At 41.2% G+C, this 21,579-nt stretch overlaps 1 protein-coding gene across 1 annotated transcript; it reads right to left on the reverse strand.

Moving 5' to 3' along the window:
* Window positions 1-1,967: 1,967 nt before the first annotated feature.
* On the reverse strand, window positions 1,968-15,310 carry kcnk5a (potassium channel, subfamily K, member 5a; the record flags this gene model as incomplete). Its single annotated transcript, XM_079174533.1, has 5 exons — window positions 1,968-2,976; window positions 3,063-3,231; window positions 3,344-3,510; window positions 3,861-3,972; window positions 15,125-15,310. The coding sequence occupies 5 exons, from the start codon at window positions 15,308-15,310 to the stop codon at window positions 2,024-2,026; spliced, it is 1,587 nt and encodes a 528-aa protein (XP_079030659.1). The 3' UTR covers window positions 1,968-2,023.
* Window positions 15,311-21,579: the final 6,269 nt, after the last annotated feature.

The following is a 21,579-nucleotide window of genomic DNA, read 5'->3' on the forward strand; positions in this document are numbered from 1 at the left end:
AAAACGACTTTACTGGAGTTTTACACAGTGGATCAACATTAAGAGAAAAGCTTGAGGCAGTCTCTGAGTTAATAATCTAAAGACAAGCTTCAAATTCAGTCCAGGCAGGTACCGTATAACAATGTATTGTACTGTATAACAACGCCGAACCAAAGAAAATGAGAGAAAGACAGGAATGCTCACATAGATTTAAATGATGGCCCTGTGACGAAATACAAGAGGGGGGAATTAAAAACACCCAGTGTGAAAGATATAATGACTCTGAGAAGATTACAAGTACATTTAACAGATGTTACATTGTACTGGGTATTCCTACATTGCAGTGGATTTAAGGCCTTTCACCTAATAGCAGCCATCTGTAAGGCAGAGTCAGGAGTTAAGGAAAAATCCTGACGATATTTACAGTATATTACCCATGAGGAGTTCTAAATTCAAAGTAGCGTAGAGTGACACCGCCATCTTAATAGTCACTGTAATACTGTTTCAAGTTTTTGTGCGCAAAAGGCAGCGGGTGAGTAGGGCGACTAAGGGTCCTTTCAAAAGTCAGACTGTGAAAAGCAATGGACATTATATTTTGGTCCCTCGAGTTTACGGTTTTGTGTACACGTGAAACAAAGGGGAAATACTATACAATAATTGAGAGCACCGATACTGCTGGCCTCATGTCTCATGACTGAAAAATACGTCAAGAGAGCATTGATTGCAACCTCGTCATAAGTGCGAACCCCCAAAGGCAAACATGAGCAGCAAGGCCATGGCCTGTCCGAGCAGAGCTGTTTGTGGCTGCCAATGGGCATTCAGACAGTATTTACATGACAAATAAAATGAAGCAAAAGGGTGCTAAAGGGACAAAAATGTGAGAATATTGTTGCTGTAAAAGTTGTGTTCCAATATGCACTGCCATGGTAGATAGCACAGAAGCCACAGAGCGACACTTGACATGTCAACAGCAATGCAACAATAAAAACTTTGTGTTCCCTGAAGCAATTTGAGGATAATCTGAAAGGCTGTGCATTATGTCACAATAGGAGGATCGTTTCCAATGATTTATTTTCTATTTAGCAGTCAAAAAGGTTTGGAACAAAAAAAAGGCAAACAAATCATAATTTAGAGTGTCTCTCTGGCAGGATATTCAGATTTGCCATAAATGCTTCTGTTAATAAAATGAATGACTTTCTTTTCCAAGTTCATTCAGCTGGTCCTAGACACTCAGACGTTGCTATGCATCACTGTTAACCTCTATTGCAGTCACAATTCTATTGCTCACAGTCAAAATAAACAGAAACCTCAGACAACTAGGCAGCAAAGTACTTCACAAAAAAAACAAGTGACATTCCAAAAAAAAAAAAAATTAAAAAAAAAAGGAGAATTGGTCCTTAACCCCCTTCATTTTCTGTAAGGACAAATGTTTGGCTCAGGTTTAAAAAATTAAGTCTGCACTGAAACGGACTTTGAACTGTCCTTGTTTGGTGGAATTGTGCAATTGGAGACATAAACCCATGCAGCCATTGGATAAATGCTACTATGTCCTTCATTTTAATAAATATTATAAAAACACCAATATGGTGAATATGCATAGAAGAAACTATGGGGAATCTAACACATTTCCACCTATAATTTATTATCAGCCTATGAGTAGAAAAAAAGCACTCATGGCAAATAGTTCTTGTTTGGACATTACAATAAATGTGTGTTATTTAGTTTCTCAAACTACATAAAAAGGCATACATAGAGTAGATGTCAAATACTCATGGGTTACATGTCACCCTCTGTCGTCCATATTTACTGAGAAGATTGTTCAAGGGTTTATAGGAACAGTCAACATGATGGGGATTTCCATTTCTCAGCTATGAACAGAACATTTCATAGAAATTTGATCTTGGCTTTGCATTATCAGACCCCCAAACGTGCAATGGGACTTCTGATATTCACTCAAACAATTCACATTAGAATACTTCAATGCCAGCCAATTCAACAACAAAGGTCTGTCTTGACTTTAGACAGTTCAAGGCTTTGTGATATCTCAAGATTCAGTATTTTCTTCCTTTGCATATTCTTCCACAAGTTTCTCATAGGAGTGGCTGTGCTCTGAACCGTCACTCGTGAACACAGACCCTTCAGATTCAGAACTATGCTCCTCCTTGGAGTTTGCTTCAATGTTTTCATCACATGTAGTAATGGATAGTTTTGCTTTAGAAGAATCATCATCATCATCATCATCATCCTCCTCCTCCAAGTTATTGCTGAGAAAGTTCTCCTCATCTATAAAAGTAATGTTTGCATTTTGGAAAGTTAGGGGATGGTACTCCTTTGAGTCCCACATCCTTCGACCACTTGCTCCACAATCTCCCACCCCTCCATTCTCTAGGTCTACGTCCTTGTCTAGCTGGTTCTCATACATCTGGCGCTGGTCGAGTTCCAAGTCACCTTCTACGTGGTCCTCTGTTAGCAGCAAACCGTTGTCTGAGCCCAGGAGGTAGTTCTTGGACTTTGAAAAAGCAACAGTGACTCGGTCACTGAAACTATAGCGCCTCTTTTGGCGTGGCGATCGGTCCAGACTAAGGATGGCGTGTCCGTTAAACATGGGAGCATCATTGCAGCTCTTGGAACCACCAATATCTTTGGATTTATTTATGGTGTTGGCATTAACGCTGTTGTTCCTGCCATCTTTTTTGGTGCCAATCTGTTTGATCAAGTCATTGTAGCCTTCCTGCTTCTTGGACAGGAAGCTGAAGATGTTGACGTCATTAGGACTGGGTGGCAGACGAAGGGCAGCCTTGTGAGACTCTTTGTAGTGCCGGAGCTCATCAAGAGATAGCTTGCGCAGCTTGCGGCGCTTCTTCAGTGCCTTGTGGGCCTCAATCACCATCCGCACTTTCCAGTTGAAGAACAAAGAAAGCCAGGCCAACCCCAGATAAATCCACACTTCCACAAAGTAACGGTACAGAGTTGGGTATTCTTTATTTGGTTCCACACCTGCAAGGACAAACAAAATAGTCAACTGTCATTTGATTCCAAAGTTATGGCCTGGTTTAATGCACAGAATATGTTTCTCAGCTTACCTGCTACCAAGTCCCCAAAACCAATCGTGGTCAAGGTGACAAATGAGAAGTACAAGCCTTCAATATACGTCCAACCCTCTTGGGACATAAATACAAAAGGTGGAAGGACTAAATGCACCAGAACACCCCAGAGGAGAAATATAGCCGTGCAGGTAAATTGAGCCTTTCTCTGAAAAAACAAATAAATAAAAAATCATTACATCATGCGCAGGTTTTGTGATACCACAAAGAAATGAAAGTACTTTTCCCAGAAGTGGAAAGAAAAGCTCCTATCAACTTACCAGTGAAAATCCTTTCTTGGTTAGATACTGGCCCAGGTGCTTGGCTCTGCCACCGAAGAACTTTCCCAGCTCACTGATCCAGGAAAGACACAAAGGCACACCAAACAGGCCGTAGAAGATGCAAAATACACGGCCTGCTGACGTTTTAGGGGCAATGTTCCCATAACCTTCAGAAATAAAAAAAAACCAACAAACAGGTTAGGGTTGGGATGTGTCAACCAACTGCTTAAGTTACTTTAGTGTGGCTTTATAGGAGGAGATAGAAATAACAAAAACCATGCCTCCAAGTCCATCTCATTGGTGTCCTGTACCTTTAATACACACTTTGGTAAAACATCCAACAGTTGTCTGCCATCGACTTTGTCCCAATGAAACCAAGTAAGACATTACTCATTCTTAGTCTCATTCTCTGAAACATTCAAGTAAGTTTTGAAAAGACAACTAAAAGAACTGCCTCTTTTCTGCTATCGCAACTAAATGTAGATCTCTCAATGATGAATATATAAAAAGTACTTACCGATAGTGGTGATAACAGTGGCGGCAAAGATAACAGCATTTGGCCAGTTCCAGTTGTTGAAGGTCTTGCTGCCAGTTATAGTGACCCCTTGGCCTGCAGCATCAGACACCACCTGAGGACAAAGAAGAAACACATCAAGTATAAGGTTGATTTCAACTTAAAAGAGAATTCAATGGAGGCTAAACAAATTGGGTGTTATCAACTGGCAGTTTTAAAAAACAAGGGTCCCATCTGCCTTAAGCGTAGTTTATACTCGCCGTAATCACGGCCGGCGCGTGGTGCATGGAGGCTCCGCAAGTGTTCGCTGTGCTTGGCCGTGCACCTCTGATCTTTTGGAACTTGGCACACGATCACGTGACTGTGACAAATAGTTCACTAATAAAAGCACTATTTATATATCTGGGGATTTTTACAAAGAAGGCCAATTCACATAAATATATATATATATATATATATATATATATATATATATATATATATATATATACACACATACAGGACACCAATGAGATGGACTTGGAGGCATGGTTTTTGTTATTTCTGAGTAAATATTTTGCAAGCCAAATCCAATTGTTTACAGGGTATTCAACCTTTGTTTCCTTATAATGCATGTAATACTTAACTTCTTTCTTTACAGGGCTTGTACAAAAGCAATAAAGTAGTACATGAATGAGATATGAGTTTACTGTTAATTAAAATTCGTCCTCGGCATTGTGGAGGATGGTTCATGGCTCTTTGACGGTTAGACCTACAGCCTATGGGCATATCTATGAGTTCCACTCATTGTCTTTCTGTTTCTTCACAGTTCATTTTGTCGGTACGCCCTATGTATAAACAAAGCTTAAGCTAAAGGAAGACAGGAAGTTTGTTGTGTGTAAGCTCCATTTATTTCCACCACATCCTTCCTGTGATATGTAGATGGTATCTCCAGTGGCACTGATGAGGTGAAACGACATCAGGCACCCTTGAGAATCTGCATCGCCAAGAGGGCTTTATGGTGCCGACCACTGCTTGTATTGGTAGGGAAAAAGGAAGACCTAACCAGATGTTTCATAATCCCATGATGACACATGGTTTAAACACCTACTAGATGATTCCTCAGTGGTTGCTCTTTCTAAAGTTTGTTATTCTTTCTCAAGATCCAAAATTGCAGTGAATATATACAAAAAGGTATTATTTTGTGCTTAATTTGTCTCTAACCCCCTAGAGCAGTGGTTCTCAACCTTTTTTCAGTGATGTACCCCCTGTGAAATATTTTGTCAGCCAAGTACCCCCTAACCAGTGCAAAGCATTTTTGGTTGAAAAAAAGATCATCAGTGTCTGATTTATTAAACTGTCAAAACTGAAGATTGCATTGTTTAGGACAGGGGTCGGCAACCTTTACTATCCAAAGAGCCATTTTACCACCAAATAAAATTTGTCTGGAGCCGCAAAAGCTATTTGATATCACAGTTTATAAAGTTGTATATGAAGCTAGCGTAAATTCATGCAGGACACGGAAGTTATACGCCCCAGCTGTAACCAGCTGACAGCCAGCCGATTGAATCATAGCTTCCGATCAGCCACGCACCAATCACAGCCCACTCTCACTTCACGGAGGTTTATTTAAATATGGCTTCCTTCTCACTGATTCATTCTACATCTACGCTGCTACAGACCACACTGCTGGCGAAGCTTCGCTTCCTCCACCCCAGCCTCCACCTCTTTGTTAGTTCATCTTCTGGCAAATGTTTGAAATGTATTTAAAAAATGTACCTCTGTCCTGTAAACCCAGGGGGGTTATTGCTCGTGCTCCCGGTCTTAGCTCAGTAGCTGCTGGCTAATCTGGGGAGCATTCAAAGAGCGGAGCCATTATCGCCAAGTTTAACTGTATTCCATTTGTTGCAATAAATGGTTAAAATCTATAACGAGAGTGTTCCTGACTGAAATATAGTTATATATACAAAAACTATAGTTTGTTGTATTTATGAAATTATAGAACAAGAATAAAGACACTTGTTGACATTTTATTGCTATTTTACGTGTTATAACAATATCAAACTCTTATGAAGAGGAGAGTTTGCAGTTGAGGAATCGCTCTTTTTCGCTCATCTCCAGCGTGATACTTTTCAGCAAATACTGTGTGCTTGTTCTGGAAGCGTCTTTCAACTTTACATTTTTTTTGCAAATTTCTCGCCACATATTAAGCATACAGGTAAGCCAGCATCATACGCAGTGAAAGCAAATTAATACGTCCACGCAGAATTAAACTCTATTTTCCTCCGTGACTTTTCTGTTTTTGGATTTATCCATTGATAGTTTACTGAGGGCGGGGGTCTGCAGATCATGATGAGCCATCTACAGGGACAGGCGCTAGAGAGCGATGTAAGATGCAAGTGGCGGATCGCGTAGCACGGACGTTTTTGAATATATTACTATTTTGCTCGACAGAGTTCGAATCCAGGTTGATGCGATCTTTCCATAAATATATTTTCCTCAATGTATTTCTTCATACGTGGCTGTGATGTAGTGCTCACTTATACAATCGTAATCCCCGCAATATATATGAGATGTGGCTTTTAGATCTCCAGCAATATGTTTGTGAATGTGTGACGAATCTGGCAACAGAGGCAGAAAACAGCTGCTGCTGTTACGCGAACACAACACACGCACGGAAGGGAAACCAGTAGGTTTGAAAACCAGTAGGACCGACACCCACTGCATGCCCAGTGTACGTGAATAGTCACGTGATATTCGTTTTCGGGCATTTAAGTCTGGACGGAGATCATCTCGAAAACAATGCTTAAACGCCGTGTGGACGGAGGACTCAGGGAGCCGCAACAGAGGGGCCGAAGAGCAGCATGCGGCTCCGGAGCCGCGGGTTGCCGACCCCTGGTTTAGTATAATGAAATTGAATAGCCTACTGAATATAAAATTCAGTTTATAAACTATTTTATTGAATATTTATTAAATAACTATTTTTCAAGGATTTTTTGAATCACTCCTTACAACGAAGTTTTAGTGTTGACATGCTTAATCAATCATTCCCAACCATAAGTGAACTCTCTCTCTCTCTCTCTCTCTCTCTCTCTCTCTCTCTCTCTCTCTCTCTCTCTCTCTCTCTCTCTCTCTCTCTCTCTCTCTCTCTCTCTCTCTCTCTCTCTCTCTCTCTCTCTCTCTCTCTCTCTCTCTCTCTCTCTCTCTCTCTCTCTCTCTCAAATATGCAGGGGTTGGCAAAATGTGCATGAGCCCTAAGCACTGGAAGATGAGTCGTTCTTAATAACAGGTCTGTGACAGCTCTGCTCTGTAATTACCAGCACGAGGGGAGGCCATTCTTTTGTCTGCTGAAACAACACAGTTCCTCCGTTGGGCTTTAGAATGACAGCAGTGATGTGATGACCGAATTTGTGTTCCAACCATGGCCAGAAAATAAAGAGGGAAAATGACACACTGTCCTGCTTACGCACTTTCACATTTGACAGCCCTCCTGAGTCCACAGCATCTGTAATTACTGCTTACATGTTTATGCATGAGTAACCTCGTTATTGACCAAATCTTATTTGACTGAAGCTGATAATTATAGCAACCTTCGATACCCCACAACTGCATCTCCCCGATGGCCTAATGAGACGTGTTTATCGCAATAGTAATCTGTTCAATGTATATCTTAACAAAAATGGTCATGCAAAAATGATTTTGTATAAATGGTAAAAAACACAACTGAAACAAAAAGAGGGAAGAGATGCACTGAGCCAATACAGATATCGGGCCAATACAATAGCTGGATGGTTTATCAGTGACAATGGGGCCCATCTATTCAATTCGGTTCGATGTTTACGTCTGATTACACGTGTGCATACCACTTCATGAGTCATCAGCATGCCAGGAGAGTGCATAGCTGAGGGAGCCAAAAACAAACCTGTCAGCCGTTTCGGAGGTATTTCATGCTTACTGCGCCAACAAATAATAAGGCGAATATTAAAATGAAATATCTCAGGATATTGTAAGAATGATCCCAGTGTCTTCCACACAGTGAGGCATACAGCTTAATAATTAAACACTGGTATCTGATCGGTACTCTTTATTGGCCGATACCCAAAGCCCAGGTATCGATGTCGGGACTGAAAAGGTCCGATCGGTGCATCCCTACCAAAGGAGAGTGAGGCAAACCAAAAGTAGGTTACTTTGGGAACTTGATAAACACGCATGTTCACTCATCAAATCTACCCACAGACAAAAGATAAAGGGCATCGCATATACTTTATGTTTCCAGCACTGTGGCTTGTACGAATGGAAAGTGATGAGGCAAGTCTCACCACATGAAAGTAAATTTAGAATTCAAATGACAGACTTTTGGTAAATCCTCACAAGCAAGCAACCATTCATTTATTCCTGATTTGCAGCCAATATGAAATTTTACCCCACTAGCCAAGACTAACATTTTGAGGTTGTTTTTTTTGCTGCGTGGAAAACATCGAAAAAGTGACAAATGTTATGTTTGCGAGTCATGTCTGTGGTCTGTGTGCTCGGCTCTGCACCGTCCTTACACTGGCCTAATGAGGGTGTTTTGCATATGCTCACAGTCTGCCTGACAAATAAAAAGCGCTCAAGTTTGAGACGTACAAAACGCTGATTCGCAGTAATACAATGAGGGCAGAGTGCAAGCTACAACCCTTCACGCAAGTAAAGGACGAGGAACATAACCTTTTTAAAAGAGCAGACTTTGGAGGTAAACATGTTAGCTGTTCATTTTTTAAATATCCTGTATTGCTACCGTACAGAGGGCAGGACGGAGAAGATCTACTACAGCACTCACTAAGTAAAGATGTTCAAACACGCTTGGCGACGCACAAGGTCCTCAAGAGGTTGTAAAGGTAATCTACTGGCCCACCCGTGGCCACAAATAACCCTGAGAACGAGTCAAAAGGCACAAGCACTGGGGGAGAAAAATAGAAGAGACTGTGTCATACTGAGGTTCAGTAGCTCAGGAGGAGGTTGTTAAACTAACTTCTCTACAATGTCAGGCTACCAACATGGATACCCTTACTGGTCAATTTATGGTAAAGGAAAGAGCTAATTAGAATCGTGGAAGATGCTACTCTAAAACCAGTGTGTCTTCTGTCACATAAAAAAGAAAGGAAAAACTACATAAAATAATCCAGCACTCTTGCTGCGAAATCTCTCCAACTGGTGTTTATCAGAAACATCAAAGTTGCATTTTGTGTATGAACAATGAAAGCAGGAGGGAGGACGTCTCAAAATGTTGTGTTCAAGTACAACCACAGCCCCATTAATGATTAACGTCACACTGACTCACACTCACGACCTTGTTGAGATAAAAGAAGGTGGCAGCAAGATCTCCTCGCTTTTATGAGGAGATCTGCAATTTGTACTGAAACTTTAAAAGTTTCAGCGCAAATTGCAGCCAATTGATGGATTTACTGAAACAATCCAATATTTACAGCAATAATACTTTACTCATTGAGCATATATTTTGAGATATGGTTACACTTTGAGCAACAATCTTCTGACATCCCTAATGAAAAAGGATCACACAACTTTGTGGTACAAAAAACAAAAGCTTGATATGAAATACACAACGTTGACTTGAAAAATCACAATGTGGTGCCTTATGTTTACACACTATGAAAGGATGCTTTTGTGGATCTGAAAACATTGCCAAACATGCAGGCAACTGCCAGCGGCCCACTCCCACAGACAGAGCACAGTAACCTCTACAACGACAAACTCCAACTGTTATCAGGACAGCTGGCGGCTCAGCACACCAACCCCAGCTCCCACAGCTGCTCGTGGGTAGGATTGACCCGATGTGCAAATGGGGAAGTCACTCATTCGCCATGTCATTACATATTGATGTCTGATACAGCGGATAGATGGCTGGCAAACGATGCATTTGAGAAACAATGCTGAGATTACATTGTGTGCACCAGTCAAAGATGACAGGGTGACAGGAGAGGAAAAAAAAGAGTTGGGAGGTGTGGGATGCCGTCTGATCTTCACAAATCAATGTTAAGAAGAAACCGAAGCTGATTAAGAAAAAGTACAGACAACTTGTGTCCATTTTATAGCTTTTTTTGGTAAAAGCTGTAAAAATTCCCCAGACAGTGAAAGGTTTCTTCCATCTGTTAAGCAGAGCATATTACTCCATTAACAGATTTGTGAGTGGCTGTTTTAATTCTGCATGAGGTTGAAAAACTTAACGCAACATGTGGTGTTTTTATTCATTCTTGAACTTGTTGGCCTTAAAAACATTGCAAGTTCATTTCGACACACCAGATAACTGACGTAAATGGCGACATTCTCACATTGTGCTGACAACATCCTAAATCAGATTAGGCATACAAGGCAATAAAAACATCCCTGTCTTGTCAATTCATCGCCGAAACCTAAACCCATGACATGTAAATGCATTGCTACCTTCCGTGACTTCAGTGCATCTATTTTTTTTAAATATTATTTACTTTTCGAAAGAGGGATGAAAGGCTTGGCTATTTCAAGCGAGTGGCCCCTGGGCACATGACTATCTCCCCGAACAGAGAGCTACTTCATTGTGCATTTTCAGTCGGACGAGGGGCCCAAGTTTCACTTTACGCATGTGACAGCGGAGTGTTGAGCAGTGTTTTTCAAACTTCTTCTTCCAGGCCACACATGGTCTTTAAGTCATGTGCGATGGACGGGACCATCACACTAAAAGGGAAATCAAAAAGGCTGTTTGCAAACCAAAGCTGCACTGAGAGAAGGAACATTTGAAGTTTTCAAATTTCGTGCAATGCCTCGCTATGTATGCGTTCAACTTTTAATGGTATAGAGCAGTGGAGAACTGTAATGTACTGTAATGTATTTATTTGATGATTTTAGTTTCATTATCAAATAAATTTTGCTTTACGTCAGAGCTTGCAACATTTGGTTGATCGAAAGAAGATGCATCGGCAACCATTTTGATAAGCAATTGATTTTTATCAAAACACGGGGGCCCCCCAAGTAGGTCAACCAGAAGAGCGGGCATCCATGTACCAAAGCAGAGTTCTCCGAGTTACCCTTAGCTGCATCCCCTCTCTCTCCCATTCCATTCTTCAGCTGCACCATCAAATGACGGCAAAAAAGCCCCAAAAATAATCTTTTACAAAAAATAATACATTCATTTTTTCTGGCTTTTTACATGTGAGGATTTGCTTTTCCTCTTTGTCATGTATAACAGCAGTCCACTGAATATCTTTGGGTTTTGGACCGTTGGTTGGACAAATCACCACCACCAATCACTAATTAGCAGCACAACTTTTTATGCATGAAATCACGACTTCCATGCTAATCCATTACATAAACGATGACGAGTTTCGTGTGTGATTTGAAACTGTAAAACATTCATTGTTGTCTAGAGCAGTGATTTTCAACCGCTGTGCCGCGGCACAGCAGTGTGCCATAAGAGATCGCCAGGTGTGCCGTGGGAAAATGTCCAATTTCACTTAATGAGTCCAAAAAAAATAATGATTTTGTTGTTGCAAATACTTCGCCATTGTTGAGCGTCTGAGCTGCCATATAGTGGCTGGCTAAGTAATAATACTCTTCCATGCCAGTGGGTGGCAATAGGTAGCGCAATAAGGACCGTGTTCATTTAAAACAGTAGAATTAAATGACGCGCGGGAGAGGTTGTGATGACAAGACGAACAGCGATGGAGAAATATTTGAAAAGGAAAAATGCAGACTCTGAACTGGGCCCTGAACAAAATAGCCCAGATGAAAAGCCTCGTAAGGATCAACACATTGAGACACTTGTCATTAAATTGTCAGCATATATCCGGCCCTCGGTACAACGGCCCGCCAGAACATATCATTATTCATCATAACTGGCCCGCCACCACAGAGCTCCGGGACGAAAAGTGCCGATGTGAGCTGGCTTTTTGTGCAACATAACGAAGCATCTCACTGCGCTAAACCTCCAGCTTCAAGGACGGGGATGTATGATCACAGACATGTGTGATGCAGTAAAAGTCTCCTCCGCTGTGTTACCGACTGCGCATTTTGCTGATAAACTGCGCACTCGGCACGGAGTTCACTCTGCGATTTACAGACTTTGCAGCTCAGAAATTTAAATTTGAACTGCTCAGCAATCCGTTTGCAGTTGAAGTGGAAAGAGCACCTGTGCACATCCAAATGGAGCTGATAGACCTTCAGTGTAATGACACTCAAGGCAAAGTTTGACTCTGTGGGCTCTGCACAGGTTCCAAGCTTCATCCCCGAAACGATGCATTAACTCCGCCTACTGTACATGCTGCTCAAATGCTCTGCATGTTTGGAAGCACATACCTGTGTGAGCAGCTTTTCTCTGTGATGAAGATGAACAAAAACACACACACACACACAGGACTCGTCTCACTGATGCACACCTTCACTCCACACTGAGGGTTTCCACAGAACCTAACCTCAGATATTAATGAACTGGCAGCCAAGAAAAGATGCCAAACATCTGGCTCTGATACGTCTGACACTATGATGGAGCTATGAAAACCGGCCCTACTTGTATGACCTTGGTGTAACGGATCACGGATCGATCCGTGATCGGTTCGGATCACTTGTGAACCGCGGATCAATTTAGTATTTTCTTAGTCTTTTTTTTGCGTAATTTATGTCGCAAGTTTGGGAGCATTTTGTCTTCCCTGTAACTAATAATGACGGGATACGCGTGGTGGACAAAACAGTTACTGTACGTGGCCGTTGTAGACATACAACAATGGCAATACATAGGGCACGTCCACACATGAAGTGCCGCCACCCGGTCTGTCAGTGACGTGGGACCCACCGTTGTGAAAAACAAAGGATTTCAAAATCTGGTTAAAGTGCTTGAGCCACGCTACGAAATCCCCTCACACACCCACTTCAGTATGAAGATCGTTCCTCTATGAAGAGCAAAAGACTGACCGCTCACTTCATCACTGTGGACCTGTAGACACGCCCCCTCAGACACAGACACACACCTGGTGCAGGTGCTGACAGAAGCAGTAGAGTGGAAGCTAGACAGGCCCAATAGCAACATCCCAGTCACCACAGAAAGGTCTACCCTCTCCCCAGATAATGGAGAAATTCTCATCTTTTTGAAAACGTAGTTGTAAGTTGTAGACCATTTAACAGTAATGGTAAACATTATTGCAGTGTATTTGAATGACATAACCTGACAGTCAATATTGATCAAAGGACGAGGGTATCAACATACCTCATGTTGCACTTATTAAACTTAAGAGAATTGAGCATTCTTTAATGTTTTATTTTTGTTTGTTTATTTCAAATTGGACATCTTCAACATTTTAGTTTTCATGTAAGACTATAGCCCAAAGTTCTTTGTTTTAAGTGTTCTAGAAGTTCTTTAAGTAATAAATGGAAAGCAAAGTTATTTGCGTCTCCTCCCCTTTTCTTTGTTGATCGGAAAATTGATCCGAACCGTGACTCAAGAACCGTGAGGTTTGTGATCCGTTGCACCCCCTAATGACCGATATATACACACACATGCATTCAACTACAGTTTGGAACACTAGGCTGTCCACTTTCTAAAGCATGCATTCTCTTCCTCTCCATGTCCACAGTGCTTCTGGGCGACGGAGAAACACTGCTCACACTTCATGCTGTGACCCGGGACGCTCGGAGCGTTCGCTTCTTATCTGCAGTGGAGCTAATGTGTGCAGCCTGGCTGAACTTTTACAACAGCTCCTCAACAGCCAGCATTGATGGACCATAAAATCCAATCTGTAAACTGTGACCACTTCAAGGGTCCTGTAGTTAATAGTAAACTCCTTGTTAATAAAACAGCAGAAGACTAACTTTTACAAGAGTGTCGCCATCTCTCGTTAAGCCAGCATATATATTTTAATCGTTGACGCGCCGAGCAAAGTTTCCACAGTGGAAACCTTGGAGAAAATAAAAGTTGATAAAAGGCAACTCAAGGGCAATATATTGTAAATGTACCCATATTAATACACCAACTCCACAGCCTTTGTAACAGGTGTCTCTGCAGACTATAGGGGGGGGGGGGGTTAAGAAGCCAAACGTGATTTGATCTTTTAAAACATTAAACATTAAAACATGCCGTGGAACCCCACAGAGGACATGATGGGTTCTCTGTCCTTTAGAGAGCGCGCAGGAGCAGGACATGTTTCAGTTTTACAAAGAGTTCAACCAAACTCACAGCTTTTTTTCTACCAAAAAACTAAGTCCAAAATCTCTCAACTATATTATTTCCCAGACTACATCAAGAGGAAGATTTGGCCATTGCAGGGATTTGGCTGTTACAGAGATGGGGGTGGGGGGTCATGGGCATATCACTTTCAGAACCCCCCTTACCAAACACAAAAAGGAAAAGCAGAAGGAAGCAGAATGGGGGATGGTGGGGGATAATAAATCTCCCTAATACTGATGTGGGCCCGTAAAGGGGGAACAGGTTGAGACATGTTTCTGGTCATACTTGAAAGTGCAAAAAGCCCCCCAAAAAACTAAACAAAAAAAAGGAACCACTGTCTGGTGTTACTCATGCAGGAAAAGGATCCCTCTGAGGTGGCGTGTTGCATATACACTGCTGTGTACACTGCAAACACATGAATCAAGTCTTCTTTTCCACACTCTTCTTCTTCTTCGGTGAGGGACTTCGACACATCGAAGATCATGTCTTCTCGTCGCACAGAACCAAGGGCGTAAAAGCCATATGGAGGAAGTGAACAAACAACATGTCACGGGGCAAACACCTGTGGAGCCGTGGGCTGTGTTGACTTACCATGTGTTCACACACACAGTGCAGCCACAGAGGTCAACGGCACCGGCTTTGCTACCGGTTGAGGAACTGCCGTTTTAACAAGAAATTAGCAATGTACTGAGGGTTACAGATTGACCCACAACACCCTGGTATTATAGTCACTGCTCCAGACAGACTGTCTGTCCGTCACGGTTTACAACAGCAAATCAACTCAACCGGATGATAAAATAATCATCATCACAATGCCAAAGATAACATTTATGAGGGGATCTGTGACAATTGTATTAGCTTGTTGGTGTTATGGTGTTCTAACTTTTAAGTGTGGGTGTGTTGACCCACAAGGAGGAACCATGGACTTGCAACAAGTCATTTCTCAGGAGAAGATTTCCAGCGTCTGGAGAAAGCAACAACACAGGTGATTCACTTTGGATTGTAAAACCACCTGCAGCAGTTTACAGAATGGTTTACAGTAGGATGCGTTTCACAACGTCTACAGAAAAACAACAAGTGTGCAGTGGAAGAACCATACCTCTAATATTTTGTCCAAATCATCTTTCGTCAGACAGGGATAGTCCTCGAGTATTTTATCCTTCTGGGCACTATACTGCTTTGCAGCCAGCTTCCAATTGGGCTCCTCCAGGACTTGAAAAATTGCTGCCCCAATGGACAGGTAAAAAATAATGGCAGAGGTCAACAAGGGGCCTTTATCGACCATACTTATGTACAATGACTCAACTCTGATAGCGCGAGACAGGGGGGGAGAGAGAGAAAGAGGGAGAAGGGAGGGGGTAGATAACAACAATACACGGAGTTATGCGGGACTCATTCTCAGCACGGTTCACCAAATGTTTCTCCTTCCGCGCGAGGGCTCTGAAAAGTGCATGAAACGCGCCGCGGCTGACAGCATTCGGGCTCGAGACATAACAGGGTTAAAAGTAGGCATGAAAGACGCGGGGGGCTGAGTGCGAGCGGGACCGCAGCGGCAGTAGTAGTCTCTCTCCACGTGCGCAGCCGAAGAAATACTGCCTGCTGAAGTAGTGAACTGGGAGTAGTGGAGTGGGGAAGAGCAGCGAAGATCCGCCCCGAAAACAGAGCGAGGAGGGGGGGGGGGGGGGGGGGTCACTACTCTGAAGTGAAGTCTGGCCCATTTTCTTTATTTGGTGAGGCTGCAGGTGTACAGCTGCACTAAACTTTCATAAAGCAAAACATGGAGCGAATTTTTTTTTTTCAATCTACTTTTAGGAATTCGCTAAGAACAAAAGTCCTATAGTTACACAACAAAACTAAGTGGATAATATTATAGTTGAGTCATAACTTTCATCAGAATAAAAGATAAGTAATTCTGTCCATTAACATTTTCTTTTTACATTTGCCTCAGGATTTTTAAGCAACTTCAGAAGATGATATTAATTCGTACAAGTTCCATATTCATTAGAGCGCAGATATCAGGTTTTTGTTGCTCGAACTTCCATTGATTGCATTCATTTTCTACCTGTGAAAAAACCCCACTCAGACTGACTTTGTTTTCTTGATGTTGTTTCTTGTCAACCAAAAATGGACTGAAGCAGTGCCCCTGAATCTGCCTCTCCCTGCAAAACATGTAAGTTTCATACTGTACGTTCTGAATCCATCCGCCTGCAGTCCTGGTGAATCATTGCGAGGCTAAAAAAAATGCTCAGGGTTGCCAAGCGATCACACAACTTCAATGACAATGGACGGTATATATGCAGTATATACGTGAACTATATATATGAAGTAAATCACTCAGTGGTCTCTTAAGAACATTGCCACAGTGCTCACAAGCTTGCCTCATATGTCGAGAAGCAGGTGTGTAGGCTTAATATCTATTTAGGTGAGATTAGTGTTCACCAAACAAGAGGAACACATATATTGATTAAAGTAGAGCCACAGATTCTCAGACAGAGATTACGGTTTATTCCCATTCCTGTCAACTGCGGTACAGAGTCGGACATTGCATGTAATCTGCATCAGTTTGAACAAAACATTTTTTTTGATTTACACTTCCAAAATCATTGTTTTCACAAGACCTCAATGTACTTATGGTCTAACATAACAGTGCAGGTTTGCAAGTGTGTGAGAATTCAAGACAAGTGTGTGAGAAAACAAGACATTGCATCAGGATCACTGCCGTGAACTGCTACTTGCCCAAGGCTGTTTTTTTTTTTCAATGTGTTTGATTTGTTTCATGGTCCTGCAAGTACAAGTTAAGTATCATCTCGAGCAGCTCTTTGTTAGGCAAATGCACTCTCACATATTTCTGTCAGGTTTGAAAGTGATTTGAAGATAACATATATTATGCTTTTCCCTTTGGCGTTACATGAAAGGCCGATCACGTCATCATTACTGTTGAAAATGCATGTGGAACTGGAAAAAAGCTAGAGTTATGTTCACAGGAGTACTGTAGTAAACCATAGGAGACTGTACATTTACAGCTCTGTGCAGGTTGTAGTGCAAGTGCTAACCCGTTCTTTTATCAAAACAATAGCTGAGATAGCTAAGACTTGTTGGGTCCCACGGCAAAGAAAACGGAACAAAACAAAATCAAATGTCATGTCATAGAACATCTTTGACTTTTTTTTTACGGAATCAGAGGTAGACTACATTTAAGGTGCTCAATACAGAATTCAGACCATATCTATTGCCTCCACACGGCTCTCAACATGGCGACAGAAGACTTGGATTGAAACGTATTGACAATTGACATTTTTCAAACACACTTCTTAAGCACTAAGAAGATACCTCACCTTAAGTCATTCCTATCTATTTACAGTAGTTTTGCAGGTTTCATTGAGAGCTCGAATTTGACATTTATTTTTAATATTTGCTCTGTGTTTACTAAATATTTACTTTAGTTTTATGAAGTTTATTTCGACTATAGGTGGGGCTCCAATGACTTGCATTTATAAAACTTGTGAAAACTTGTTTTGCTGATTATTCATAACAGAGGGCCGCAAAAACATATCAAAGGACTAGTTTGACATTTTTGGAAATATGCCTGTTCATAGTCATGTTGAGATTTAGATTAGAATATTGATACCGCAGTCATGAATGCACGCTAATTATATAATATCTATGAACAGATATCTGCATATGATGAAATGCAGAATCTGTAGGCAACGAGACAAGATTTTGGTATCGGAAGCGTTCTGGTTTCCGTTTATAATCTCTTTGAAGTTAGAGTAGTATTGACCAATAACGTTTGAGTGGGCGTGGTTGAATACAGGTAAACAGTCCATGTGGAGAGCAAAAGAGGCGGAACACACTAACCAAAATGCAATCTTGGAACCCGCTAGCTATCGTCTGACATTGATTTAGTTATGTCTTTGCTAAAAAAAACACTGGTCACTTAGTGTAAACTGACTAATGTGAAACGAACCGGTCGTTTCGTTGTCTCTCAAATCCATTCTAACATCGCAAGTTGCTCAACGGATTGTAGGAGGAGGAGTCTTGGCCAGAAATACGTTATCTAGGTAACGATTCCTGGCTACACATGAATCGGAAATATTTGTCATTGCCCCCAGAGGCTATATTGTTGTTAGTCTGATAGCACATGGGTTCCGAGATTTGCTAAAGACTGGAGCCAGCAACTGGTTAGCTTAGCTTAGCAGGAACAAGGGGGAAATCGTTAGCATGGGTCCGTCCAGAGGAAACAAAATCCACAGACCAGCACCTCTAAAGAAGCAGTGCTGTCTTGCTCTGTTGATAGACCTCTCTAGCCTTTGATACCATTGATCACAATACTAATATAAGACATCTAATACTAATTAGATGTCTTAAAGCTATTATTGGGTGGTTTGCAAACTATCTCATAGACAAAACCTAGGCTATTCAGTTAGAGGTGAGGGTAAGTTTGAGTATCTTCACTTTGCATTTGATAGAGGGTAAGATCAGCTTTGTCACTTGTCCTTTTAGGCACACATCCGGTGGATTTCATACCTGCCATTGTGTTTTATAAGTGAATTATTATACTTAATGTACACACCGGCTCTGTCACTGGTATGTTTTTATTGACAAAGGTATTCTTGATTTTCTTTTAGATTTTCTGTAGCTGCTGCATGGAAAAAATATACAGACTGATCTTATGCTTAGAATAAAATAACCCTGAACGAGTTAAAAGCTATAGTAAAATCTTTTGAGTACAGGATGTCTGTGCGCAAATATTTCATCTGAGAAGTACTCAACTCTATAGCTTTAATTGTCTCTGTGTCTTCCTTGTAAAAGAGCTGTTAGGTCTCAATGGGACAAACCTGGTTAAATAAAGGCTAAATCAAGTTTTTAAAAAGCTAACTAATTAACATGTTATATCGTGATGGTTTTATCTAAACAAAAAACAAATAAAAATAACAATTCACTGGCATTATGTGCCACGAACATGGCTAGAACCTTCGTACAGAGCCAGTTCTGTTTTCATTTTTTTTGCTAAACTAAGCTAACCAGTTGCTGGTTACAAACACATCTTCAGTCACATCAATCTTACCATCTCACTCTTGGTGAGAGAGCAAATAAGCCCTTTTCCCCAAAACTAAACTGCATATTATATAAATTTGACATGCCTTTTCAACACCAATGTGCAATGTAGCGTAAAATGCTGAAAAATGCCCTCATGGAGTTGTGCAAAAGCATGCACTTTTAAATCAGCTGACTCAGCTACGTGCAGGTTTCAGATCTGCTGGTATTCCGGAGGTCATGTTAAACAAGGTCCTGCCATACGCAAGTTGTTACATAATACTCATTCACCCTTTGTAGTATCAACACCCAACGGAAAACTTGAACTTCTTACCTATGGTGAAATCCCAACATATTAGCCTCTTTAAAATGCAACATGGGGAAAGAGATTAAATAGATATCTATGAAGGCAAATCACTGTCAAAATCCGAGAACGCAAATGAGATCCACGTGTGCTCTTTGATATGTGGTGTGTCTGTGACATTGCCGTAGTTTTTGGTTGGGATCGGTAATGGAGAACATAGCTCGCCATGTCCTGGCGAAAAATAGGTGAAATTGTGGTACCACTGGTAGTATATAGTATTACTTTGTGTATATATATATATTTTATCAGAATTTCTTCGTCACGTAGGTTTTTGAAATATCATAAAATATAATTTAATTCGTTCTCAGAAGTGATTTGTACTACATGTGTGTACTCTGTCGCCACCCCCGAACACCCTTTAAAGGGGGCTCTCGGTAGTAAGGGGTTTTAAGATCAAAGAGTTTCTTTGAGCTGTTTGTCACAAGAGGTTTGACTATCAAACACACATTGTCTGTAATAGAATGATGGAGTGAATTTAAACCAATCGGAACAACTTGACTCCATTTACAAGAGAAACCCATTTTTTATTATTGTATTTCAAAACGCTATTAACATAATTTGTATTTCATCAGCCTCTACAGTGAAACATTTACAAAACCTGTCAGACAAATGTAGAACATCCTGAGATGTGGTGGAGTAGTGTTTAGTGGCGGATTGAAAACCACCTCTAACAGACCTGGCGTCTGTGTCAGAGTGATATCCGGTCTATCCAAAGACGAGGATTGTAACCAATTAGATGTAGAGATACAATGGAGACTGGGTCCGCCCACTTACTGTCAAAAACAAAAACTACTCGCGAGCGAGCAGGTGAAAGTTTTGCGAGCGAGCAGGTTAATGTTCCGCAAGCAAAAAGTCTAAGGTCAAACGTGCAGATGTTTAGAGGTACCAAATACTGAGCTGTAGAGCTGGTGATGGCCATCATGGTGGTCTGGTGAAAAGTCCTTTGAGATTCATGGCGACTTCCGGAGTTTAAGGCAGGCCAGATAAGACAACCGGAAGAGCCAAATCAGATAACACAGTATCCACTGTGGATGCATTAACACATGTTTCATTTGGTGACTAAAAGTCTCAAGAGGACAGAATCTTTGTAGGGATCTTGGAAAGCCCAGAGCTTCTGCTGCATACTCAGACTAATATCTTGAAATGCTGCAACCCGCATTAATAGACAAGAATGATTAAATGTTTAGACGTTGCGATGCTTGTTCGCTCCATATCCAAAAACCAAAGCCATCCCCAATGTTTCTCATAGTCATTAAAGTGTATCTCAACAACAATAGCATTATCTAGTTCACAGTGCATTGAAGAGGCCTCAGTGAATTTAGTTGGGAAATTTGGGGAGCTGTGTATTTCACCTTAAAACAGATCTGCCGCATTTCTGGGTCAGTGAGATGTCAAGTTTGTTTAACAGACCATTACTCAATGAGGTTACTCACGTTCAACATGAAGAGCATCTGGCCTGCTAAAGTTTTCCTTTTAAAGACAGCCAATGCCGCATTTCCACTAAATAGTATGGCAAAGCTCTACTCAACTCGACTCCCTCTTTTTTGGTTATCCGATAGCAAAAGTTGGCACTCTTTTTGGTACCACCTCAGTCGAGGTTCCAAGTGAGCTGAGCTGATACTAGAAGGTGGATTTAAAACACTGCAGACCACTGATTGGTCATAGGGAATTGTCACTATCTCGACACGGGACATCTTGCAGAAACCTGCTATTTATAAATGTCTAAGCTACTGGCAATAGTGACTGCATTTCTTTGTTCACCCAACTCAGATTTGAAAGAAAAACTACGCCGTACATTCTTACCTTAACCCTAACCAATTTCACTCCTCATGACTAAACCCAACCAACTAAGACAACAAGTACAAACAAATCATAGTTCATGTTCATAAATCATGTTCAGTAGCTCGTGCTGCACCTCTGACCTCATAGGTAGCAATACAAATTCACAATCTCATTATTATTATGGCGATGAATAATTTTAACTGAAGTACATTGCACTTAAAATGAAAGCCCGTTTCCATTGATAACACCCAGTATTTAAATAGCCATTTAGTTTTCCTCTCAATCCGTGAAAAGTGTTTATAGTACGAGCTTCCTGTTTGGTAAGTAATATTGTATGCCATCCCTTTGTAAAGGATTATATTTAGCGTGTG

Source organism: Pholis gunnellus, assembly GCF_910591455.1.
Source record: "Pholis gunnellus genome assembly, chromosome: 15".
NCBI lineage: Eukaryota > Metazoa > Chordata > Actinopteri > Perciformes > Pholidae > Pholis > Pholis gunnellus.